This window comes from Mauremys mutica, chromosome 1 (genome assembly GCF_020497125.1).
Source record: "Mauremys mutica isolate MM-2020 ecotype Southern chromosome 1, ASM2049712v1, whole genome shotgun sequence".
Lineage (NCBI taxonomy): Eukaryota > Metazoa > Chordata > Testudines > Geoemydidae > Mauremys > Mauremys mutica.
The window spans coordinates 348,019,872-348,046,774 of NC_059072.1; the positions used below are offsets into that span (position 1 = coordinate 348,019,872).

A 26,903-nucleotide genomic window follows, 5' to 3' on the forward strand; every position below is an offset into this window, starting at 1 on the left:
ACAATTCCCAGAGCACCTTGCGCCTACAGCAGGTACTTCCGGACATCGCCCCGCCTCCTGATAGGCTCCTCTTGCGGCGACCTTGCCTACGAGGGGTCACGTGAGTGTGCGTGACGCGGTGGGGATACCACCGCCCCCTGCTTGGTTTGGTCTCACGTGGGTCGATCGGTCCGGGACTGGGCCGCTTTAACCGGGGCCTTCATCCCCGCCCCCTCCTCCGGGCAGAGCGGCGGCTGCGGCCTGGGCGGGCACTGGCCTCCTGGGGCCGCGGTGCAGGGACACCTGGAGACAGGAGGAGCAGGGCCTAGGAGCCCTCTGGAGATAGGGCAGGGGGCAGCTGGGCCGGGGGGGCTCTGGGGGCAGCTGGGCCGGGCCGGGGGGGGGCTCTGGGGGTAGGGCAGGGGGCAGCTGGGCCGGGGCGGGCTCTGGGGGCAGCTGGGCCGGGGGGGCTCTGGGGGTAGGACAGGGGGCAGCTGGGCCGGGGGGGGCTCTGGGGGTAGGACAGGGGGCGGTGGGGGAGGCTCTGAGGGGAGGGGAGGGCAGAAGGCAGCTGGGCCTGGGGGGGGCTCTGAGGGGAGGGGAGGGCAGAAGGCAGCTGGGCCTGGGGGGGGCTCTGAGGGTAGCTGGGCCTGGGGGGGGGCTCTGGGGGTAGGGCAGGGGGCAGCTGGGCCGGGGGGGGGCTCTGGGGGTAGGGCGGGGGGGGCTCTGGGGGCATCTAGGCCTGGGGGGGGCTCTGGGGGTAGAGCAGGGGGCAGCTGGGCCGGGGGGGGCTCTGGGGGTAGGGCAGGGGGCAGTTGGGCTGGGGAGGGGGCTCTGGAGGTAGGGCGGGGGGCTGGTGGGGTATCTGAGAACAAGCCAGCTGAGTCTGAGTGGAGTCTCTTTACATTGCAGGGAGGGGTGGCTGTAGGGGGGTTGGAGGACATGGTAGGGTGCCTGTGAAGACAATAGTGGGAGTGGCATCTGGAGGCAGGAGGGGCATGGCATATATGAGGACAAGGTAGCTGAGTCTGAGAGGGGTCTTGGGTGTTAGCAGGGGGGCAGGTGCAGAAGGCCTTTAGCAATGTTTGGGGTCCGGTGTCTGCTCCTGGCTCTTCGCCGTTGTTCCTCTGCTCCTTGTCCCAAGCACAAGCAGGCTGCAAGACTGAGGGTCTGCGAGGCGCTAGAGGCCCAGGAGGTGGCGGGTGATATTAAAGTGCAGGTGGGTGGGGGTTTATGTTGTTAATTCACGTAGTCATTTCTGTGGAGTTCTTATTATCACTCCTCTAATTCAGCCCTTTCTGAAGATCATCTTCTAGCAGAGGCTTCTCCAGAGTAGCTGGATGGGCTCTGCAGCTGCCTAACCTCTTTGAACTGAAGATGTAAATTCCAGCTGGAGGAGACATACCCTTGCTAGTTCTGATCTCACTAGTGCACTAAAAATAGCGGTGGGGCAATGGCAGGAGGGGCTTTGAGTGATGCCCCAATAAGCCCATAACACATACTCACATTCTGCCTTTGTCCTATATGGAACCGGAGCTCCCTATACTTAGCCTGCTCCACCAATTGAACACCACATCTACATTTACAAGACCTTGAACCCTAGACACACAATACCATCAAACACTCTACTTTTGCTTCCCCTTAATTAAACTTCCATGCCACACCTATCTCCCCTGCACTGCTGATGATCCCTGGGCTCTTCTAATGACACAGCTTATACAACACAGCGATGAAATGAGGTATACTAGATCTCCCAAAGTTCATATGCATTTTTTTCCTTTGCTCACACATACGGGCCTCAGAAAGAGGAGCTCACATACACCCCCAGAGGGCCGGAGTCTCCCAGATCACCTTGTATCACAATTACAGCTCTTCTAAGCTGCTCTATCTTATTCCTTCGCCACAGTACAGCCACACTTCACACACTGAATGCAGCTGGAGTGCATGAAGATAATTCTTAGTGACTATTGCCAGCTCCAGGGGAAAGAATCAAAGTTTCATGGGCATTTACCTTAACTCTGTATTTCCTTGTTTGTGAGTTTTGCTGAACTGGACATTCTGGAAGGGTGCACGTTATCACCAAGCAACTTTAACTCTGCGCTAACAAAGGTTTTGTCAATTTTTTAATTTTAAATTTAAGTCCAGCTAGAAAAAAAATTTTAATTTGAAAACCACCCAAAACAGTGAAACATTTGTGTTAATTCTGCATTTGTACAGTGCTTAGCACAATGGGTTCTAGTCCATGACTAGGTGCTATGATAATACAAATAATTAATAGTAATATTAATTGGTTTTGTTTTCCCTTAAACAAAGCCTATGTTCTGGACCTAATCTCCTTGACATTGGCCTCTTTATTAAGGCAGTACATAGGCGTGGTAGGTATGAATAAATAGCCAGTTAGGAAACAGATTTCAGTTTCAAGCTTCCCGCAGATAGTTGTACATAGCAGTGAAGAAGAACAATACGTGAGAATTACCATGACGCTCCCCTTTGAAGGAATGGTGTTCTAATTGTCTCTGTTGTTGCAATTAGGAGTGTTTACAAGGGACATAATTAATAATGATATAGCATTTGTGGAATGCTTTTCATCTTCAAAGTCTGTCGCTGACTTTAATCTTCCCAGCTCCATGAAGATTCAGATGGATCCCTGTTATGCTGAGGCGAAATGTTGGTGCCTCTGCCTCAGGATCTACTCCTACTTGCTTTGAAGTCTATACTAAAGCTACTACTGATTTCATTGGAATCAGGATTGGGCCCTAAGGGAATCTTTCCATTGACTCCAGTGGGAGTTGGATCAGGCTCGAAATGACTTGCTCAGTGTCAGTTGGGTCCTGCATATAACTAGATTGAGTTCAAACCAGGCAATCACCAACTTTTATTTTCTTCCTCCTCCAGGGCTGGGTTCGTTCTGTCCGGTCCCAGAAACAAGTTCTGTTCCTGCACATAAATGATGGCAGTTCTTTGGAAAGCCTCCAAGTTGTAGCTGACCCAAGCTTGGAACATAGGTTTGCAGATTTTACATATTTAAAGAAATTTCTGTACAGATTCTTGTTTGGAAAGGGTTGATGACGTGGTTGTAGGGCTCAGCTCCACCCTATCTTAGATTAAGGGCATTGATTCCCAGGCCTGGTGTCTCACCTCTGTGCCAGTAGGGATGTGAGTGCTGCAGGGGTGGTACATTCAGCAGTTGCTGAGGGTGTTGCACTTGGTGTCGTTCAATAGCTGTCAGTTAAGGAGCTGGGTTAGCTGGTCCTGAAGGGAGTAGGAATAGGGGCGGCTCTAGACATTTCGCCGCTCCAAGCACGGCGGCATGCTGCGGGGGGTGCTCTGCCGGTCCCGCGGCTCCGGTGGACCTCCCGCAGGCGTGCCTGCAGAAGGTCCACCGGAGCCGCGGGACCAGCGGACCCTCCGCAGACATGCCGCCAAAGGCTGCCTGCCTGCGCCCTCCCGGCGACCGTCAGCATGCCCTCCGCGGCATGCCGCCCCAAGCACGTGCTTGGCATGCTGGGGCCTGGAGCCGCCCCTCAGTAGGAAGTAGGGGGCACTTTTAAATTGAAATTTTGTCTCCACTGAAGTCAGTGGCAAAATTCCTATTGATTCATTGGGGCCAGGTTTCGTAGTGCTTTTTCCATGGGCTGGCTTCCCTGATGGCTTATTCTTCCTGTGTAAGTCAGGCTGTACCTTACCAGAAGCTAGGGTTGCCATGTTAGCCTTTTCTCAACCAGCTCTCTTCTGTAGGCTCCTTAGACTCCTCCTGCCTTTATTGCCAGATGCAGTCAGTGTTTCTAGCTGAGGCATCACTTTTGCAGGCGTAGCACAAGAAAGCACAGAGGGGGTGGCAAACCGTGAGGCCTTTCCTTATTGGGGGATCATCTTGGATCAGTCATGGAGAACTTGCTTCTAATAAAAATAAACATTTAGGCTTCATGAATTTTCAGCTACAGAAGACGATCCTGTGCAATTTATTTCTTGTAAGGTGGACAGCTTGGTGGTTTATGCATCAAATAATTTAAAATCTCCAGATTCTTGGAATCCTGGGTTCACACACATGCCCACCCACCCATCAGATGCTTTCCATAGGGGATATATTGAGTGCCATGTGAATAAAATATAGCAATCAAATTGTAACAAGCTGCCTATTTGTGATAATAGGTACTGTAAGCATAGGGCTTGATCTAAATTAACCCAAATAAGTCAGCACGAGTCCCTTGAATTCAATGGGTTTTATGTCAGGCCCATAGTGATACATTGTTGTTGATGTGGAGTACTGTGTCCAGTTTTGGGCCCCACACTACAAGAAGGATGTGGATAAATTGGAGAGAGTCCAGCGAAGGGCAACAAAAATGATTAGGGGGCTGGAGCACATGACTTATGAGGAGAGGCTGAGGGAACTGGGATTGTTTAGCCTGCAGACGAGAAGAATGAGGGGGGATTTGATAGCTGCTTTCAACTACCTGAAAGGGGGTTCCAAAGAGGATGGATCTAGACTGTTCTCAGTGGTAGAAGATGACAGAACAAGGAGTAATGGTCTCAAGTTGCAGAGGGGGAGGTTTAGGTTGGACATTAGGAAAAACTTTTTCACTAGTAGGGTGGTGAAGAACTGGAATGGGTTACCTAGGGAGGTGGTGGAATCTCTTTCCTTGGAGGTTTTTAAGGTCAGGCTTGACAAAGCCCTGGCTGGGATGACTTAATTGGGTTTGGTCCTGCTTTGAGCAGGGGGTTGGACTAGATGACCTCCTGAGGTCCCTTCCAACCCTGAGATTCTATGATTCTATGTTTTTTCCAGAGATCTGACTTTTGGAAGCGCAGTGGAAGTGCAGGGGAAACTGGTAAAAAGTCTTCATAGGATGCAAAATGTGGAATTGAAAGCTGAAAATATTCGTGTGGTAGGACCCTGCGATACTCTGGTATGTTATTGCACTTAACAGTCAAGCTCACAGGATACCTTTTGGAACATGACTAATTTCAAAATATTGCCGTTTCTGACAGGGCACATTTCAAATTGTATTTCCTGCTATTTTTTCTAAAGTCGTCTCTATTTTTAATGTTTTTAAGGTGTCTTCTACTCTCCCATTGATGTGGACAGGGGCCTTTTCATTAAGGGAAAAACTGACTAGTAGACTGAGCATAGGGAGGAAACCGTGAAACTAACTTGATACTAAGGACTGGATTTGCTAAAGAATTGCGAGCCAGATTTCCCAACTGCTCAGCGCCCACATTTGGAACCAGATCGCCAAAAGTTCTCTGTTGCCACCGTGAGACTTACAGCAAGATGTCAGAAAGTGATTGGCACCCATCATGCTGGGCTCTTTTGAAAATCTAGCCACTTACTTTGGTACTGAGTCCTGTTGAAATTCTAATTCTATATAGGAGCTTATATGGACACCATTTCTGTGGTATCTGAGCATTTTCCAAAAGTGATCAACATCTGTCCCTTGTGCCTTCATTCTCTTTCTGGTTATCTTTGTAAAATCCACAAAGTACTCTGGAAAAAAAAAACTAACAAAGAGTAATATTTTTACCTCTGACTTGTATCACTTATTGAACTTTAATAGGCAGTGATGATATTTCATGGATATCGGTAAAATTATTCTAACTGCAGGTTTTCAAGGGTGTTTTTTTCCTGTCCTTTCTTTCTTTAGACGTTCCCTTTTAAACCAAGAGAGAGGCAGCCTCTGGAATACAGCCGGCAGTTCCCTCACTTACGATGCAGGACCAACACACTGAGCTCCCTCCTGAGGGTACGCAGTGAAGCTACTGCAGCGATCCACTCGTTTTTCAAGGTGCTCTGCTTCTTCACTTGATCTTGTTACTGTTTTTTCACATACACAAATGATGGTGCCACATAACACTCCCGCCTTCCCATTGCAGTTACGTAATGGGTGACAGTGGGAGACATGAAATCGGGTCTCTGAGGTTCTAGTCCTAGTGCTGGCACTGACTTAGGACCGGTGTGCACTGGGAACTTACATCAGTATAGCTGCGTCTCTCAGTGGTGTGAAAAATCCACACCCCTGTGTGACGTACTTACACTCACTTAATCCCTACACCTCCCAGCGGCAGTGTAGACATACCTTTCGTATCCCAGATTCTGTGTTTTGTGGGCAGAGGCCGGAAGTGTTACCACTATTCTCCCCCTTTCTCCCCCACATACTTTGACCCCTGAGGTCATGAAAATCATTTCAGGTCAAATGAAATGTTTTGATTTTGAGAATTTTCTCTGTTTTTTAAATAAAATACATTTTTATTTTAAATCTCCAGGCTCTATTACAGGGGTAGGCAACCTATGGCACGCATGGCAAAGGCGGCACATGAGCTGATTTTCAGTGGCACTCTCACTGCCCAGGTCCTGGCCACTGGTCTGGGGGGCTCTGCATTTTAATTTTAAATGAAGCTTCTTAAACATTTTAAAAACCTTGTTTACTTTACATACAACAATAGTTTAGTTATATATTATAGACTTATAGAAAGAGACCTTCTTAAAACATATTAAAATGTGAAACCTTAAATTAGAGTGAATAAATGAAGACTTGGCACACACGCTTCTGAACGTCGCCGACCCCGGCTCTATCATCACCCAACGCGACAGCAGGTGGCGCCACACACCCAAATGAGCTACCTGAGTGCTTTACCTAAGCCACTCAAGGACAAACAGGAGACAACAGTCAATTTCCCAGCTCCCCAGCCTTTCACCTTTGCTGGAGTATAAACCCAGAATCATACCATCTTGCACTGTACAGGGATCTGTACAATGTAAGCTCATTAATATAGTTTGCTTTCCCCTCAGTGTGGGAAAGATATGCACAAGCCAGTGTTAACCAAACTGAGATTTTCCCAGACATTTTACTTAGACACACTGGTTAAGATAAAACATAAAACAAGTTTATTAACTCCAGAAAGATTTTAAGTGATAGCAAACAGATCAAAGCAGATTACCTAGCAAGTAAACAAAAACGCAGACTGAGCCTAATATACTAGATAGATAGGATTCGAATTAGCAGTTTCTCACTCTGCCTGATGATACAAGCAGTCCACCAAGTTTTCATACACAGGCTAGAAATCACTTTAGCCTGGGACCAGCACTTCCCCCAGTTCAGTCTCTGTTCCTCAGGTGTTCTCTGGGGTGGGGAATGAGGCCATGAGCTGTCACTCCTCACCTTATATCATTTTTCCATATGGTGGGAATCGTCTGTTCTCAGCTAAGTTTCCAGTTCCAGTTTGTGGAAAAATACAGGTACCAATATGGAGTTCATTGTCATGTGATCTGGTCACATGCCCTTGCGTGCCTTGCTGAGTCATAGCAGCCATTACTCAAAAGATGGCTGAAAAGTTCACAGGAAGTCTCACCACATCTGGGGGATAAACTTCTCCTAGGGCCTGTTGTTTCCCTTAATGGCCCATTACCTTAAGAGGTCCTTCACAACCAGCTGTCTAGACTGGAAGCATCTTGCATAGCGGGTGTTACCCAGGTGTAACCACATTTGAAATACAGATACCAAGTCAATATTCATAACTTCAGATACAAAAATGATACATGCATAAAAAATGATAATCCTATTCAGCAAATCATAACTTTTCCAATGACCCCCCACGTGACATAATTATGTCATAAAATATCATCATACCACTATGACGAATATGGGGTGCAGTGTCACAGCAGACGCATCCAATAACTGTATCAGGACAGATAGAAATTGACATGTGAAGGAGAACTCAGGCCATATAAAAACTTAACTCCTAGCAAATATCAGTGGCTTCCAGTTATTATTGCCTTGCGTTATATGTAGGAACTTTTGTCTCTATATCTATCCTCAAGTATCAGAGGGGTAACCGTGTTAGTCTGGATCTGTGTAAAAGCAGGAAAGAGTCCTGTGCAGCTTATAGACTAACAGACGTTTAGACTAACGTCTGTTAGTCTATAAAGTGCCACAGGACTCTGCTGCTTTTATATATCTATTCTGAGTGTAGAAAACTGGAATAAGATGCAGGAAATCAATCAGTAGGTCCATGCAAAGAGCAGCTAATACAGAGTAAAAAGCAGCCATTTCAGTCTCTGAGATACCGTTCCCTTTTACAGCTCTACCATGTTACTTCATTATGATCCCTTTAAGCTGGGAGTCGTCCGTGGAACAGCAGCATTCAAAGCTAATAGTCGGATTTCTAAACACGGTGTTAATAAAGAACTAATTTTCCCTTTGTAGTAGTGGATTGTTCCACCTTAGCTGTCAGTGCAGTTTCAGTTGGATACACTGTTCTTCACTTCCTAACCTACTTTGCTGTTGTAGTTGTGGATGCTCAGCACCTCTGAAAATAAAGCCCATGTTCTCCGAGCTTGGACACCCAGAAACTGAGGCACCCAAATTTGGTGGTTACTTCATTGGAAGCATGGCCATTAATGATGTGACCTAGGATGTACAAACAGTGGCAATGTTGGGGTTAGAATTTGTCAGCTTCTGGCTCCCAATCCTAAACTCAGACCACAACTCCTACTTTGTTAGTGGGAAAAAAGAGTGAGGAGTCCTGTGGAGTCCTTGAGTTCTCCCATTAGATCTCGCTACCTCTGCCTGTAAAGCCCTGTCTTAAAATGAGCCTCCCTCTAGGATCCATACGGTGTGTTTCCTTGGAGCCAGCGAGGGCGATTCAGGAAGGGATTCTTCTTCTTCCCCCCACCTCCCCCTCGCGTTTTGTTTTGTTTCTCCTTCCTCTCAAGCAGGGTTGTCCCAAGCTGGAGATGGGAGACTGGATGGGGAGGGCCAGGGTTCTGAGGGGGCACCGAACGTTCTCTCAGGTGCTTGGCTGGCTGGTTCTTGCTCACATGCTCAGGTCTAACTCATCACCATATGTGGGGTCAGGAAGGAATCTTCCCCAGCTCAGATTGGCAATGATCCCAGGAGGGTGGGGGGAGGTTTCACCTTCCTTTCCAAGATGTGGGTCACTTGCCAAGATTAAATGGCTATATCTCACTTAATCATTTCCCTCCCATTGTGGGTGCCTCAGGCACTTGTGGACCTTGACCCCTCCTGTTCTCGGCCTACGGCACATTATGGTCTACTCTCCTGTGGGCTGTAATACTTTGGTCTCGTTTCAGTTGTTGGGTTAGTGTGCGCGTGGCCTGTGGTCTACGTGAGAATCTGGTTATCCCTTCTGGCTTTGGTCTACGTGAGAATCTGGTTATCCCTTCTGGCTTTAAACTCTATGACTCGAGTTAAAACTACATGCCAAGCACTCTACCTCCAAAACTAGACTTGTGGATTATTAGGCATTTTACTGTCATAAAAGGATGAGTCAGACCTCCTGTAATTTGAAGTTCTAGTTCCAGAGAGCCTTGGTATTTCAAATCTGATATTTAGACTAAGCCAAGCTTAGCCTTCTCAAGAGAGTACTCTGCAATATCATGTGGATTTTAGGGTTGCTTTAAGATAGAAATATCGTGCCAGTTAAAGCTACTGTTAATTTCTGTACTGTACCAGCTGCTTATAGGTAAGACTAAGTTTTTGTTACAGGTATTTTTAGTGAAAGTCAGGGACAGGTCACAGGCAATAAACAAAAATTCACTGAAGCCTGCGACCTGTCCCTGACTTTCACTAAAATATCCCTGACAAAATGGGGAGACGGGTTCAGCACCCACTCTTGCTGGTACTCTCAGGTCCCCCGTTACCATGGGGAATTGGAGCTCTGGGGTCCCTCTGCCCATGGGGACTGGGCTGCTATGGAGTCCCCTTGGCTCCCCCGGGCAGCTGGTAGCTCAGGGTGGTCCCCTGCCACAGCTGGGAGCTGCAGGGTCCCCCAGCCATCCGCTGCGGCTGGGCAGCTGCAGGGGGACCCCCTGCTGCGGCTGGGAAGCTGCAGGGTCCCCCTACTAGAGTGGGGCCTGGGAACTGCAGGGTGGGGGTGGCTGGCTGGGTGCTCCAGCCCCAGGCAGAAAATGTCAAAGGAATTCACGGATTCCATGACTTCCGTGACACATTCGTAGCCTTACTTATATGTAAAAAGACTTGGTTAAGAAAAAGACCAGGTAGGTGAGGTTATGTCTTTGATTAGACTGACTTCTGTTGGTGGACGGTACAAGCTTTTGAGCTATACAGAGCTCCTCTTCCACCAGCAAAAGTTGGTCCAATAAAATATTACCTCACCTACCTTGTCTCATATCCTGGGACCAACAGGGCTACATCATCACTTCATTAAGAAAAGTCAGTACTAGTTTTTGCCCACTAGATGGCAATACCTACAGTTGTTTGGTTGCAAAAGACATAGATGGATGTTGAAGAACCTCTTACCCTGAAGGAGATTTTAAAGAGCAATAGGAAAATGCTGTTAGAAAATTACCAACAAGCATGAAATTCTGATAAGATGTGTATATCTTACTGCTACTAAAGCAAATACCTTGCCTGTAGTTGTTTTCAATATTGTGATATTTTTCATGTGGACTTCTTTTGCTTAATGTCATATATATATTTTGAAGCTAGATGCTTACTGATACTTGAATGCATTTTTGAAGGGACAATGAATGCAAGGTCAAAGTTGGCCACAGACGTAGATGTTTGCAAAAATAAACTTTTGCAAATGCTAAGACCAACAAGAACATGTCTTATTTATTTTATTTCATTGTGATCCAGTGGAAATGACTTAAAAAAAAAAATCCAAATCTTCCCATGTAGTACTGTACTTGCAATTTAACATTGCAGCACTGTGCACAAGAACTGGAAAATGAAACTAAGTGGTCTGTTTTTATTGTGCAAAACTGAAAGCTAAAAAGTGCATAATGCTAAAATATAAACAGTAGATCTTTAACTCTATCATGTAGTAGGCCAAGCCTCTTTTCATTTTTAAAAAATGCTCTTATCCCAAGGGCTTTTTCACCTGACAGTGCCTCATTAATGCTAGAATTTTTGCTTTGGACGTCTAAGGCTAGAAACACACCTTTAACTTTACCCGTGGGTAGTTCAGTACCTGTGAGATACCCCTCCTAGCCTTAAGGACACTATGCTCCTAGACACAGTGGGTATATCTACACTGCAATTGGACACCCACAGCTGGCATGTGCAAGCTGACTTGGGTTCATGGGGCTCGGGCTGTGGGGCTGTTTAATGGGGCTGTGGTGTAAATGTTCAGGCTCGGGCTGCGATGGGAGGGAAGGTCCCAGAGCTCAGACTGCTGCCCGAGCTGGAATGTTTGCACTTTAATTAAACAGCCCCGCAGCCCGAGTCCCACGAGCCCAAATCAGCTGGCGTGGGCCAGCCACAGGTGTCTAATTGCAGTGTAGACATACCCAGTGAAGAGTATGCAGCATGAATATCTCCTCTGAGCTCTGAACTTGCCTGCTGCTGTGGGTTCATGACAGAGCCACTAATACTACTGTAATATTTTTTGTGGTTTGATAATGGAAACTGTGCTAAGTCTCTTAAGGAGAGGGACTGTGGTTCTGGGCACCCCTCTGATGAGCCCTACTTGGGCACTTCCTACACCAGGCAGGAAGTCTGCTAATGTGAAATGCACTCTACTGCCAGCTTAATGGTGGTAGCTGCCATAAATTACATTGGACTTTAGAAACTCTACTCCCTACCTGTTACTTTAAATGTCTTCCTGTAAAATGTATTGTACACCAGCCCTGAACTTTTCAAATTCACGTGCCCCTGCCTTCCCCAAATTCTTTGGTTCAGATACCCTAAATGTCAGCAAATTGGGGTTAGGCTGCAAATCCCATTTATTTTCCCAGGCTTTGTGTGGGAGGAGGGATGTGCTGAGGGATGGGATTTATGGCTGGAGGGGTGAGTATTCTGCTCCCTGTTTCAGGGAGGTTGCTGTGTTTGTGTTTATATTTTGAAAGGCCCCTAGAGCCCTGCATAGGTGCACTCATAGGGTTTTGCATACATAAATATTGTGGAGTTGACATTTATTTATATTATTGTTGTGTCAAGAGACCCAACCACGGTTGGGCTGCGTTGTGCTAGGAGCTGTACAGGAAGCGTGGTCCCTTCTGCTTACAGTCTAAAAGTGCTCTTTCCATAGTCTCATTTGCCTGAGTGGCCTTTATTTCTCTCTCAGGGTTTCAGATGTAAATACTTGTTTCCTACAGAGATTTTTGGCACTGTGGACTAGTAGGTAATGGAGCGCTCTCTTCACATGGTAGAATTGTGGTTATAGAGCCCTCTGCAGGGTTTTTTTCTATAGTGCTAACAAGTGAAGAATCAGGCACTAAATTTGCACGCTCCAGAAATCCAACTAGTGTTTAGCACATACCAGGGTCTCTCTCACATAACATAGAAGCTATTCTAAAATGTTACACATGTTGTCTTTGGTCCTGGCCTGATAGATGAATCCTGACTTGTACATGTTGGACTCTTCCTTGGAGTGGACACGTAATATCCTTGGACTGGCAACTTTCAATGTTCTCTTTTGTTTCAGGATAATGGCTACGTGCACGTTCATACTCCTATAATTACGTCAAATGACTGCGAAGGTGCGGGGGAGCTCTTTCATGTCAGGGTAAGTTGTACTTACAAAACAACTTTGTAATTACTGGGTGTTAAAGGGACAATCGGTTTTGTATATTCTGTTTTTTTATGTACTTCTCTGAGATTTATTTTTGTAATCTACAGCTGTTCCTTGTGATACTTAGTGATGATTCTAACTGAAATAGATTAAACAGCTGTTCTAATTCCTTTCACTTTTAGTCTGTACTTTCCCCAGCACCTTATGTATTGATCAATTTCTCTATCCTGAGTTGTGTGGAAAAATTTAAAGAGAAATGGGGAGGGGGGTCAAACATCTTAATAACCAGGAAAATGTGTTTGTAAAACAAAAATATGGGCAGAGGCCTCTGGGTCAGGCACAGCTGAAACTAACTAGACTTCATGTTAATCGGCTCCTGCTATAAACCACAAAATGACTCCTATTTTTTCCCCAGCAGCTTCTTATATCTTGCCGCCTCTCTCATTTCTTTTTGTCCCTTCCTAAAAACTGCCCATGCTGTAATTATTGGCCCTGTTCTTCAGTGTTGCAAAATAAAGTTCAATGTTTTAAATTGTGGTTCTGTTGACTTCAGCACTTGTAGAAATCATTCTCATCCCTCATCAAAAACGCCTGTGTGCATTTCAGAGCAACCCTAACTAAATTGCAGTATTCCCTAAATTTGCAGTAACACTCCCCACCCCACCCCCACAAAATCTTGTGCACTCCCATAAGCCCCTTTGCCTTTCACAAAAGAAAATATATTCTCTGGCCACAAAATGATTGCATCTACTTACACTTATTGGCCACAGCTTTGCTGGTGAATCATCTCTAAGCAAAAAATTGTTGAGGTAGCGTGTCACTGCTGCAGTGGCATGTCTACAGCTCCTTGTATCTCATTAATCTGCTGGTCAGAAACCTCCAGTACTGGTTCTTCAGGATTGAAAAACCTGCCCTGCCCCACTGACAACACCCTCACAGACCAGTGCACAGCAACATGTGTACCCCAGCTTTCTGCTTACTCTTGCTAGTACAGCCCAGCAATCTGTTCCTGGCTAATTGAAATACCTTAGTGCTACCACAGTGTGCTCCTGGCTGTTGCATGCAAATTAAGATGTGGAAACAAATGATGCTTAACACTAAACACATTATACAATTTTCAATCCTGTTTAGTCTTCTTCATGAACTATATCTACCTGTTAAAGGGTTCTGCTCACTGCAGGTGCACCTCCTTGTGGTTGGGTCTGGGAATTATCTCTTGCCCTGTCTGGTGCTCCTTTCTATCACTTGCTTGCACCGTGTCTCCTCCTCTTCACCCCCGGCCCAGGACTCAGGGTGCTTCCTTTTCATGACTCGACCCTCCAGCCAGGTCACTATATAGTCATCCCCTGCTAGGGTAACAAAATCCCACTGGACTAGCTGTCCGGACTCTGCCTCAGATGGTCTTTGGTTCCAAGTCTCTTGTACCACTTTTTTGGTGGCTGGTAGGGAAACCCAGGTCCTCCCTCTACACTGGGTTCCAGCCCAGGAACCCTGTAACCAGCAGCCCTGGTCTGCACATTGTCATTCCTTCCTGCTGTTTCCTTAGGCTTCTTCCGACCCTACATTCTCAGGCGTTCTTCCCCACAACTTCTCTGGGTTGACCTTTTATTCTGCAGCTAGGATTCCAGGGGTTCTCCTCCACCCTGGGTTTCCAGCTCATCACCTCACTGCTCCCAGAGAATGACTGCACACGCCCTCACTGCAGCCCTCTTCTGCACTCAACTTCCTGGCTTTATGCTGACCAGTGTGCTCTTGGGCTTCATGATAAATTAAGCCAGGCTCTCCCTCCAGGTGCACCCAGATAACATAATTGGCTTCTCAGTCCCACGTTAGCCCCTTCAGGACCTGTGTGGGGTACACACCCCATCACACCACCCCTAAGCTTTACAGAATTAAATTATGTAGGACTGCAGTATGAATGGCTTAAGTCACAAAAGCACTGGTGCAAATGTTGATTGGGGTGGGGATGGGTAGCTGTGATCTAGCAGATGGGGCATGGGAAACTCATGAAAACTGGATTTTAGTTGACTGAGGCCATGGGCATGTCATTTAAACTTGTCCCTTGGTTTCCCCATCTGTAAAGCACTGTGGGATTTGTGTTTGAAAGGTGCGGTGTGAGTGCCAAGTATTATCCTATTAAATAGTGTATATGGAAGCATGGTGCTACAAATGTGGGGCTCCGAAGCTCTGATCACCACTGGAGAAGGGGACGTTTCCCCTCATTCTCTGCTTTCTGCACTGGCTCCCCATTGAACAGAGGATCTCAGCTCAAGATCTCTGTCCTGATTTTTTTCAAAGCCCTACATGGAATTGGTCCTAGGTACCAGAGGTGCCACCTCTCTCTCTACCCAGCACCTTCTGCTTGGTCAGCTGTTTCATTGCTTACTGTGTTTAAAGTGAAACACAGAATCCAACCTTTCACCCAGGCTTTCCCACCGCTCTGCCTCCGATGCACACTCCCACTTGTCTGTGTTCAATAATAACTTCGTAAACAAATCATGTGCCTGCTGCTTGCTTTGGGAGAGAGCAAGATTTTTAGAGTATGTCTATGCTACGGACCTTACAGCGGCAGAGCTGTACTGCTGCAGCTGCACTGCTGTAAGGTCTCTTGGGTAGCTGCTCTATGCCAGCAGGAGAGAGCTCTGCTACTGGCATAATTAAGCCACCCTCTGAGCGGCAGTAGCTGCGTCAGCTGGAGACGCTCTCCCACCAACATAGCACTGCCCACGCCTGCGCTTTTGTCCCTGACGTTTGTCGGTCAGAGGTGTGGGTTTTTTCACACTCCTGACTGACACACATTTTGCTGACAAAAGTGCCAGTGTAGACAAAGTCTAAATCTTGGCTACTGCTCAGATACCATGATGATGGGCTCCTATATAAGAGCATAGACAGATGAGCCATTTGCAGAATATAATCTTTCATTAAAAGAAAGTTGGTAGCCTTTGATTTTGAAGTTTGTTCCACATTCGACTGGGATATAAACCAATGTAAAGTTGCTGCCTGCCCCTTTCATCACCTCTAGTGCATCTGCGGTTGCGCATAGTCTTCAAGCAGTAGGCCAGTAAAACTGACCAGATTCTGCTCAATTTCTCTGCTGTTGCTTAAATCCCTTAGGCAACACTGAAACTGACAAATCATATCCTGTAGCTCTCCTGTTCCTGGGAAAAGGTAGAAGGTACTGGAGCTGTGACCTCTGGACTCTTCTGGAGGGTGCTTTTACCTCCCAATTCACCATCTTTCATATCTATTTTCCTCTAACTGGGAGGTTTAATCCTCCAATTTATGTCGTCTGGTAGCTGACCAGGGTCATGCATTCTCTCAGAGATGGTAGGGAGAAAGGCTAAGGGAGAATAGATACATTTTTAGAGAGATGGAACAATAACTCCCTGCTTTAGAAAGAAGATCTGAGGAATTTAAAGGCATATAGTCCTCGGGTTTTTAGACCTTTTTAATCCCGTTGGATTTGGATTTGTTTACATGTTTAGTCTGGAAAAGAGAAGACTGAGAGGGGACATAACAGTTTTCAAGTACATAAAAGGTTGTTACAAGGAGGAGAGATTAAAATTCTTGTTCTTAACCTCTGAGGATAGGACAAGAAGCAATGGCCTTAAATTTCAGCATGGGAGGTTTAGGTTGGACATTAGGGAAAAACTTCCTAACTGTCAGGGTGGTTAAGCACTGCAATAAATTGCTTAGGGAAGTTGTGGAATCTCCATCATTGGAGATTTTTAAGAGCAGGTTAGACAAACACCTGTCAGGGATGGTCTATATAATACTTAGTCCTGCCATGGGTGCAGGGGACTGAACTAGATGACCTCTTGAGGTCCCTTCCAGTCCTATGATTCTATGTGCAGCTTCCGTATTGTTTTGTTTGGGTTGGTGTACACTGATTAGTTTGTACATAGTTTTGGTGGGATGTTCTCGTACTTGTGCTGCGTGTGTGGATCCTTTTCTGTCTTGTTGGCAAATTATTTTATTTAAGGAATTAATTCGTAAAAATTTGAAGACAAAAACAAAAGGAGAGGGGAAGCTGAGAAGATACAGAGAAGTTGTACGTGTCATGAACTGCAGAGACGCCCCCTCAACTTAATTACTATGCAATTTACTGCAGATAAGTAGCTGGTGGCTCTGAAGACAGTCAGGGCAAATTCAGGAAAACTGAGAACGTAGGAGACACAATTTGAGTGTATGAAATTGGACCGCCTCCTGGCAAGCTGTACCATTCAGCCAGCCTCTAACCCTTGTGCTGAGCTCCATTTATATTAATGTGACTACACAGTCACTGGGGTCCCTCAGGGTGGGTCAGTTGGTAGGTTCCAAGACCTTAGATTGTAAACTCTCAAGGGTAGGGATCACATTGTATCCTATATGTTCATGCCAGGCCTAGTACAGTTGGGCCTGGTTCCTGACTGGAGCACTGTTTAGGCGCTATTACAATAGCAATAATTTAATAATACTGATTGATTTAAATGTCAGTTCAACCCCATTTATCCAAATGACTTGGAGTGATGTATCTGAAATGTGGCATTGCAGAAAAGCAAAACTATAATGTCATGGGACACTAGTGAGCTTGGGATAATTCACATCCCACGTGATTGAGGATTGGGATAACTTGGGAGTTTACCTGGACCAATTACGGTAGCACAGTTTTTAAAGGAATTATGTCAGGCAACCTCCACCCACAATTAGTATATATTGCTACATTTTCTTCCTGCATCCAAAGCAGCTTTAGCTCATTATGAACCACATAAACTATCCAAGTTCTGGTCATCTCAAGAACTTGGCCAGAGATTACGTGCTGTCAGTGTGTATTGTCCTGTCAAGAAGTAGCCAGCACATAACCGCTTCCCCATTCTTCTAGCAATATGAGGATGTCCTTACTTAACATGGGATGGGATGAAACCTATAATAAATATGCCTCTGTAACTTTAGATCTAGACATTAACTCCTTACCTTTCCTTCAGTACATCCAAAACAAACCCTATTGACATCACAGGGAACATAGTCACAATTTTCCCCAATAGATTAACCTCAGCAAAAGTAGCTTAATGTAGATGCAGTGAGTGTCTGACACATCTTTCCCTTCCAGCCAGTAGTGGTGCTGTAACACAGTCTGTTTGGGAACTGGTTCCAGAGGCGAGGCTCTTTGGTTATCAAAGACTCGTAGGACTGGAAGGGACCTCAAGAGGTCATGTAGTCCAGTCCCCTGCTCTCATGACAAGACTAAGTATTGTCTAGACCATTGTCTCACCTGCTCTTAAAAATCTCCAATGACGGAGATTCCACAACATCCCTAGGCAATTTATTCTAGTGGTTAACCACCTTGACAGGTAGGAAGTTTTTCCTAATGTCCAACCTAAACCACCTTTGCTGCAATTTAAGCCCATTGCTTCTTGTCCTATCCTCAGAGGTTAAGGAGAACAATTTTTCTCCCTCCTCCTTGTAACAACCTTTTATGGTTGCCTCATGCTGGGATGTCGGAGGGTTTTCAGCAAAAGTTGGAGCTCATGCCAAGCTAATATTGGTCTGTCCCATTCCTCACAACCAAAATTTCTGCTTGATCCACAAGCTGGTAGTCTGTACCTAACCCCTCTATACCTATACATCTAATCAGTACCTGAGAGAGATTACCTCAGCCAAGCCAGTGAACAAATGGGATACTGTTATGCAGTAGGATACAACTCAGTCAGTTAGGCCTTGCCTCACAGGCTCTGTTTGTATTTTAAATAGCCCTGACTCTCTCAGCTTTCACTATAGGGATGTGTCTTCACTGCAGAGTTAACCTGCATGACTGGCACCTGGGCCTGAGTCTCTGGGTTAGCCTAGCCCAGGTCTGAGCATTCCCACAGCAAAGCCCTACCCCTGTTACTGTGTCCACTCCATTTCTGCACTTGCTTGTGTGTGCCTAGGGGCATAGCTCATAGTTCTCTGTGTTGAAACAGCCTGGGATTCTTTTCCAGTCAATGGCACGAGAACTTGCCTGTCCTTTGGTGAGGAATTGCAGGATGGCATTGGAGGACTCATCACTCCACTGATTTGGACTGCAGCCTCCCTGGAAAGTTGCAAGCTTCCCACCCTAATTAAAGTGGATCTGGGATGCTGACCCACAAACCCAGCTGGGTAAATGAGCCCTGACTTAAAGCACCTCCAAAGCCCAGTGAGAGGGTTTTCTGTGTGGATAGTAGTGGGGTTTGAGCTAGAGCCGTGGTTAGCTATGCAGTGAAGACATACCCTAAAAGGGTGATAGATGAGCAATTTAGGCAGGGATTAAAATTCTGCCTCTTGTCAAGCTTTAATAGCCTCTCATTTCCGGACTGGAGGAATGACTCCTGTGGTCCTTTCGATTCTTTTTCTCTGTCCTCTTCTACCGTTAGAATTGTAAGGAGTACATTGTAGAATCAAGTGTTTTATTGTTCTTAAAGCAAATAGCCTCGAGTCAGAGTAATATATCCATAGGTCTGAGGGTAAATAAAAAATTATTTTCTTTTAATTTAAATCAGATTTTTTAATTTAAATTAAATACAGTTTTTTTTTTAAATATTAGAAATTGACAACATATGTTATGGCCTAAATTATTATAATCTGTTAAAATTATTTAAATAAAATTAAAAAATACATGTTTACTACCAAATTGTAATGAAATTCAGACCACTGAACTAGTAAAAGGCACAGGATATGACCTGGAGCCAGAGTTTGTTGATGTTTTAGATGAGCTTTTGACAATAGTATTCTCCTCTGCAGGTGCAGAGAAAATGTCTTCATTTCAATTTATTCAGTTCACTCTGTTCAATGGCCTGTTCATTCAGAATTAAGAAAACTGATTTATGAATAAAAATTAGGTGTGAGATCTAATAGTTCTAAAATCTTGAAGGACACAGTGACCAGAAACAATCCGTTCAATTCGCTAACTACAGATAATACTTCCTTTGTTTAATAAATCATTTAGTTTTAAATGCAAAACGTGTTTTGTTACAAATTTTCTGGTAAACTTTTTTCTTATGTATCCGCATTTGATACCTGTATTTAACTAGTAAAAAATGCTGCTGTTGTGCATTTTTAAATGAATTTGAATTTCCATCCATGTAGAACTTGACACAAATCACAAGTAAAATTAATCTAGTAAATAAGAAATGCATTACTCAGCATTTTTAATACTGTAAATGTAAGTTAAGTTATGTAATTGCTTAGGTAAATACGTATAATTATAGTGTGTCTTCATGGTTAGCCAAAAAAGAAAAGCACTAAATTTAGTGTAAAGTCTATATTTAGTTGCAAATCAGCATGTTGTAATGGTTACCGATGAATGAGACTCAACTTTTCTTTGGAAAAATAACTAAAAAGTACAAATGCAAACCAAAATTAAAATTGATGATTGGAATTAATGTTTCCTACTAGTTGATTTATGTCATGATTAAAATCAGTTATTTAAATCAGTCCATCCTGCCAGCATTACTGTGCCCCTAGAAGAGTCAGGACCCCTCAGGGGGTCGTGAAGTTATTACATGGGGGGGTTGTGAACTGTCAGCCTCCACCCCAAACCCCGCTTTGCCTCCAGCATTTATAATGGTGTTACATATTTTTAAAAGTGTTTTTAATTTATAAGGAGGGGGGGTCACACTCAGAGGCTTGCGGTGTGAAAGGGGTCACCAGTACAAAAGTTTGAGAACCACTGGCGTAGCTAATCTCCTTTAGAGAGGTGTAGCTTTGCAGCCAGAACTCTGTCTGGGTATGCTACATCTCCAGTAGGGGGCTCTACTGGCGTAGCTATACCAGCCGAGGTTCTGTAGTGCAGACAAGCCCTAAAATGGATGTAATACCCAGCTCCTGTGGAGGGTGTGAGGGGCAGTGAATGTTTGCAAAGCTTTGGAGAGGTGAAGTGCTCAGTTATATTAATTCTACTCCTAAAATACCTCCTCGCTGAGATGCTCAGAGGGTCCAATCCTGCGCCTGTTGAGGAAAATGGAATTCTTTCCATTGACCTTGGTGGAAGGTGGATTGGGCCCAGAATGCTCCACGATAACTCCCAAAGCTTTACAGAAATACTAAAGGGATCAAAGAGCTCTTTCAAAATGTGAGCAAAAAACCAAACAGAAATGGGCACAGTGCTAGAAAGAGGGTGGAGAGAAATAAACAGCTCTTGGGTTGGGGGGAAGCAAACCGTTTTTAGAGGCTTAAGTGATTAAAGATTGGAGATGACGGATGCTGAATCGCTCCTCCCAACAGCCAAGCAACTGTGTCAAGACAAGTCTCTCAGAGGAGGTCGTGGGTGTAGCCAGCACCTACACGGGAAGGGCTTGAAGAAGCACCATTCAGCCGGAATTGTTAGTAGACTACAGCCTGTCAGTTGCTAGCCGCGGGCAATCATGTCTTGGACGTTTTGTTCCTTTCTGAGATGGTTGTATGTATTTAAACCCGCCAAAACTGTAGTTTTGGCCTCTGTAATCTGCCCCCATACTCTTCTCCCTCCAATCTGCTGCTATTGCTGCATCTTCCCCCTTCCCTCCCTTAATTGTGGCTAAATTTGTGGAGGAAGAGAAAGGAAAGTGTTATATCGGGTAGTGTTATATCGAGGTAGCGGTGTATCTCATATCCTACTGAAAAGGATTATATATAAGGCCCTACTTGAATTGTGGAATGATTGTATATAAAAAAAAAATGTTGTGGTTGAGACAAGACATGGAAAATTGCAGAAAAGTAATAATGGATCTTCTTATTTGCAGTAATAAAGTCCATTGTTACTTTTCCACGATTTTTCGCTGTTGGCCATCCGGGGCTGAGAGCAGGAGCCTGGGGCTGACAGTGGCAGGTCTCCGACTGTCAGCCCCATGCTCAGCAGGATTCTTGCTTTCAGAATTGTGGTGAAAGCCTAATATTGTGATATTCACATTTTCTGCAATATCCCAGGTTAAGTTGGTCCTTAGTTGGGCTTTTCTTTTTACTTATCCTTAGGTATCATAAAAGAGCAAGGGGCATAATTGAATTGAAGTTTTTGTTCTGTTAGGAAAATTGATAACTTATGGGTGATCTACAGTGTTCACCTGTTTGAATTCTTATACTCTACCCATCGCCAAAGTATCTGAGTGCCAGTTTGGGGGAGAGGTTTTTAAAAGAAAGCAGTGGTTTTTTTATATTTTGTATCTGAGCGTAAAATAGTTGGTTTGCCTGAAGAAAATATCACAGGCCTGGTTTTGCTGGAATGGCAACCGTCTAGAAATGAGGTGCAGATCCTCAGTGGTGTGAATTATCATAGCTCTGTTGATTTCAGTGGAGCAGTGCAGCTTTACACCTGCTGAGAATCTGGCTGTTTAAATATGGCATAACGAAACATGGCCTATATGGAGGTAAACTGTCCTCTGATCTAAGAATATAGGTAGCTGACCGTGTGTCTTGGAGGTGAACAGCAGAGCTTTAAAAAAAACAAAACCAAAACAGGTTCCAAGCTAGTAAGAAAAATGGCAGCTTGAAGAAGCTCAAAGGTACTCGAACCCTGAATGAGCTCAACCTAGCAACGCCCCGTGAGGTCCTTCTATTTTACAAGCTGGGAAATGAGGCAGTGACAGATCACGTGACAGGTCCTTGGCAAAGCTGGGAATAGATGCAGGGGCCTAAATTTTGAGAGCTGGATATCTTAGACATCTGAACCCACATCCTACACCCAGATAAGTGATCTGACTCTTGTTTTCAGAAATGTGCCTCCAGAGCACTCTTTGAAGGCACTGGGAACTGTGGTTGCTCAGGTCCTTTGAAAAGCAGACCATTTATTTAGGTGCCCAGCTTTTAACACTCAGGTGTCCTGTCTTCTTCCCCTTTGCACATTCCTGCAGACCATGCTGTCTCCCCTGAGTTCAGAATCTGTTCCTCTTGCACTTAGCTGTCCGGTGCTGATAGGGTGACCAGACAGCAAGTGTGAAAAATTGGGATGGGGGTAATAGGAGCCTATATAAGAAAAAGACCTCAAAATCAGGACTGTCCTTATAAAATTAGGACATCTGGTCACCCTAGGTTCTGAGTTCAGGTTTTTGTATTTCCTTTGTCAGAGTTTATAAGTGACTTTTTTTTAAAAAAGGAAAGGAAAACAGCTGAACTCAGGTGTTGGCAGGTATGATGTGACGGAGGAACACTTCTGAATATTTTATTTTAAAATCAATCTATTTGTAATATGTCAGCTCATTTAGTAGGGCTTTTAACACAGTTCCCCATGGCATTCTCATAAGCAAACTAATGAAATATAGCCTAGATGAAATTACTATCAGGTGCGTGTACAACTCGTTGAAAAACCATACTCAGAGTAGTTATCAGTGGTTCTCTGTCAAGCTGGGAGAACATATTAAGTGGGGCTCTGCAGGGTCTCTCCTGGGTCTGGTACTGCTCAGTATTTTCATTAACTACTTGGGTCGTGGAGTAGAGAGTACACTTATAAAATTTGCAGGTGATACCAAGCTGGAAGGTGTTGCAAACACTCTGGAAGACAGCATTAGAATTCAAAATGATCTTGATAAATTGGAGAATTTGGTGTGAATTCCATAAAATGAAATTCAGTAAAGGCAAGTGCAAAGTACTATACTTAAAGGAAAAATCAAATCCAAAAATTCGAAATGGGGAATAACTGGCCTGGTAGCAGTATTGCAGAAAAGGATGTGTGGGTTATAGTGGATCACAGATAGAACATGAGTCAAAAATGTGATGCTGTTGCAAAAAGAGCAAATGGGGTGTTTTAAGAGGAGCGTCGTATATAAGACCCAAGAGGTAATTGTCCTGCTCTGCTTGGCACTGGTGAGGCCTCTGCTGGAGTATTGTAAAAAAGATGTGGACAAATTGGAGAGTCAGAGGAAAGCAACAAAAATAAGAGAATTAGTAAATCTGACCTATGCATAAAGGGGGAAAGAGATGGAAATGTTTAGAGAAGGTGGTGAGGGGACATAAGTCTTCAAATATGTACAAACTTTTTTATAAAGAGGATAGTGATCAATGGTTTAACCATGTCCCTCGAGGGAAGGACAAGAAGCACTTGGGTTAGTTTTCAGCAAAGAGAGATTTAGATTAGATATGAAGAAAATCTTTCTAACTATAAGTCTAGTTAAGCACTGGAACAGGTTACTTAGGGAGGCTGTGGAATCCCTGTCAATGGGGGTTTTTAAGACAAATATCTGACGGGGATAGTCTAGGTATACTTAATCCTGCCTCAGTGCAGGGGGATACCTTATGTTTACACAGCAACTTCAGTGCCTAAGGATCACCGGTTATTTCACAAACTGATCTCAAACTACTTCAATAGGGCTTGCTTCACTTTTTCACTGAAGTGCAGTGACTGCTAAGGTGAAACTTGTGAGTTGTTGCATGGTGCACAGCGACAGTACAAAGCAGTTTAGTCCAGGAAGTGTAGAGCACCATGCCCAGCTACCGGAGAAATTTGAAGTAGAACAGAGTGTAACCAACCAAGAGGGAATTTAGCCAGAGCATCCATATCTTGTGAAAAGAGCTCAAGAATCATTAATGACCACAAGCACTTGGAGCTTCTGTGCCTCATCCGAAAGATACATTGGAGAAGGAATATTGTACTTTAGAATGAAATAAACTTCAGCAATAGGAGAAGAAACCGTCTGCCTTCAACAGGAAGGAGAAAAAAAAGGTGAAGAAATCTAGTGAGTAAGCTTGAGGAAGGGGGTAGAGGGAGAAGATCTTAACTAAGAATCTTTAATAGGAAACCTTGAATTTTTTACATGGGCGCAGACACCCCTCCCCCAAAAAATAAAATTAGGGATTACATTAATAAAAGAAATACTGAGTTTGAAACAATTATAATTTCTCCTTTTATTAAAAGTGGACATATGTAATCATGGTACAAAACTACTCATTAAAGCAATATCCAACAGCTTTTCTTTTCTTTTTAACTCTCAGCCCTCCTCCAATAAAATTGTTGTCTATGCCCAGCTAAATGTTCCAGGATGTTTCTTTGTGTGCACATTGTCCAGTGACCTGAAAAGATACGCAAGAGCCGGAAGAAAAGGTCATTTGTGGCTCTGTGCCTGTATAATCTCCTTATTCCAATCATAGAATAACAATGAAGACTCGATAGAATAGTCTATTTTCTTGTTTTCTCATTACTGTAGCACTTTTTCTGATAGAATCAAGTTCATTTCCCTGTGAAAGGAAAATAGCACTGATTAAAAATTTTTTTTAATAAACTTCAGGCACCTGCCTTAGATGGAAAATACCCTCCCCCCCACTTTCTTATCAGACTTAAAATTGAGCCTTTATGGCAGTGATGTGTGAAACCAAAGATATTCTAATGGTAGAAATTCTTAAAGATTTTATTTTCCATGGTCTCTGTGGAAAAGAATGAACTTGTGCTTAAAGTTCAGGACTGGATTGGACAGTCTGGATTTGTTGTCCTGTACAGCTTTTCAGGTAATTCAAAGCCTTTATTTTGGATGCCTCCGTTTCTTAAAAACTTAGGAACTGATTTCCACTCCCCACCCCCTGAGGTTCTGAACATTTACAGCTGCAGTTAGCTGCGTGTGCTCAGCTCCTCTGAAATTCAGGCCCTAAGTGTTCCAGTCTGATCTCCTGAAATTAGGTTACCACTGAAAATTCAGGCTTCCACCTCCTTGTGTCTCTGTTTCCCCATCTGTAAAATGGGTTGAGTAGAGGCACTCCCTCCCTGTGCTTTACATTGCACCTTGTTATATTCTGTTGCCCTTCCTACTGTAACCCTGCCTTTTGATTGCCTCACAATGTAAGTTATGCTCTTCTGCAATAACTTACACTTAAATTACATGACCGTTTACATACACTTCAAGCAAAATTCAGACTGTTGCTAACCCACTTCTAGTCCTACAGGCCTGTATAACTGAGGAAGAACTGAATATTTTTAGCTTTCTCCAAGGGCCCCACAGTGGTATATAAATGTGCATCCCCCACTTCTGTTACAAAGTAAACTTCTTTATTATTGCTATTTGCATTACAGTAATGCTTTGGAGGCACCAGCAACAATCAAGGCCCCACCTAGCAGTGTACACCTAGTAAGAGATGGTCCGTGTCCTGAAGAACTTGGTCTTACAAGATAAAGGAAATGCTCTTCTTCCCAGTGAACATATGAGAGACTGAGGCACAGAGAGATTGACTCATCCAAGGTCATGCCAGGCATCTTTGGCACAGCCAGGGAGCTAGACCCAGTTCTCCTGAGTCCCAGTGCAGTGCATTATCCTCAAGACCTTCCTCCCTAGCTCCTTTCTGCTGCACTCGATGGCTTTTTTCCCTTGTCTGTCTTTTTGCTTTCTGTTACCACATTAGTAAACTATTTCAGAGCCATCTAATAACCTTAGGTATGCAACAAAGTGTTAAGGGCCATATCGTGCACTTGATATGTATTCTACCATTGAAGTCAGCAGGAACCAGGCCTCTACCAAAATTTGGCCTAGTCATGTGCTTATAATGCACCAATCCTGTAAACGGTTAAGCACATGCATAAATTGACTGATCTGACTAGTCCCGTTGATTTTGATGGGACTGTTCATGTGAGTATTTAGACACGTGCAGGATTGGGAGGGGCATAGTTTTCTGGGTACTTTTCTAATAGCTGAACACACTGTTGTCTTACAGAAAATTGTTTATAATGCAGTTCATTCTGTTGCAGGGGTGGGGGATTGGGAATAGGAATGTGTATTTGTTATAAACCATGCTTCATGGTTTATATAAACAGGCAGGCCAGTGTTCCCTCTACTTTTTCCCACCCATGTGCAGAATTAATTTTATGTGCACCAATATAGAGGTGATGTGTCACACATCACCTCCATATTGGTGCACAACAAAATTCAGGTGGCGGGGTAGGGCCGAGGGGTTAGGGTGTGGGAGAGGGTTCAGAGCTGGGGCAGAGGGTTGGGGTGAGGGCTCCAGCTGGGGATGCGTGCTGTGGGGTGGGGCCAGGGATGAGGGGATTGGGATGTGGGTGGTGCTCAGGGCCAGGGCAGAGGGTTGGGGTGCGGGGAGAGTGTGGGCTCTGGGGTGGGGCCGGGGATGAGGGGCTCTGGGGTGCAGGCTTTCCCAGGGCTATGGTGGAGAGAGAGGACTCCCCTAGCTTGCTCTTCCCACAGCAGCATCTGGGCTGGGGGGAAGGAGTGCCTCTCCCCGCCATGCAGATCCAGCTGGGCCAGGCCGGGGGTAGGGCTCCTTTCCCTGGGTTGGGCGGGGGGAGGGGCACCTTTCCCCAGCCACGGCAGCTCCAGCTGGGCTGGGCCGGGAGAGGGGCGCTTCTCCCCGGCTGCTCTGGAGGGGCTGGGCTCTGTCCAGTAGGGGACCTGCATGGCCCTACATAGCCTGCTGCTTGGCTGCACAGCCACGCAGCTTACAGGGAACCTGGGCAGGCACCCATAAATCATGTGTCCCTCTCCACTCTCCCATATATGCAATTTATAACAAGTTAAAGACTTAAA

The 26,903-nt window shown here is 44.9% G+C and overlaps 1 protein-coding gene across 1 annotated transcript in view; it reads left to right on the top strand.

Annotated features, from left to right (window-relative positions):
- Positions 1–843: 843 nt before the first annotated feature.
- NARS2 (asparaginyl-tRNA synthetase 2, mitochondrial) overlaps positions 844–26,903 on the top strand; it is a 77,011-nt gene continuing 50,951 nt past the window's right edge. The window contains exons 1-5 of the mRNA XM_045020873.1: positions 844–1,198; positions 2,875–2,984; positions 4,766–4,886; positions 5,622–5,762; positions 12,385–12,465. Of these exons, the coding sequence (XP_044876808.1) occupies positions 1,061–1,198; positions 2,875–2,984; positions 4,766–4,886; positions 5,622–5,762; positions 12,385–12,465 (591 nt within the window). The 5' untranslated portion in view covers positions 844–1,060. The remainder of the gene's footprint in view (positions 1,199–2,874; positions 2,985–4,765; positions 4,887–5,621; positions 5,763–12,384; positions 12,466–26,903) is intronic.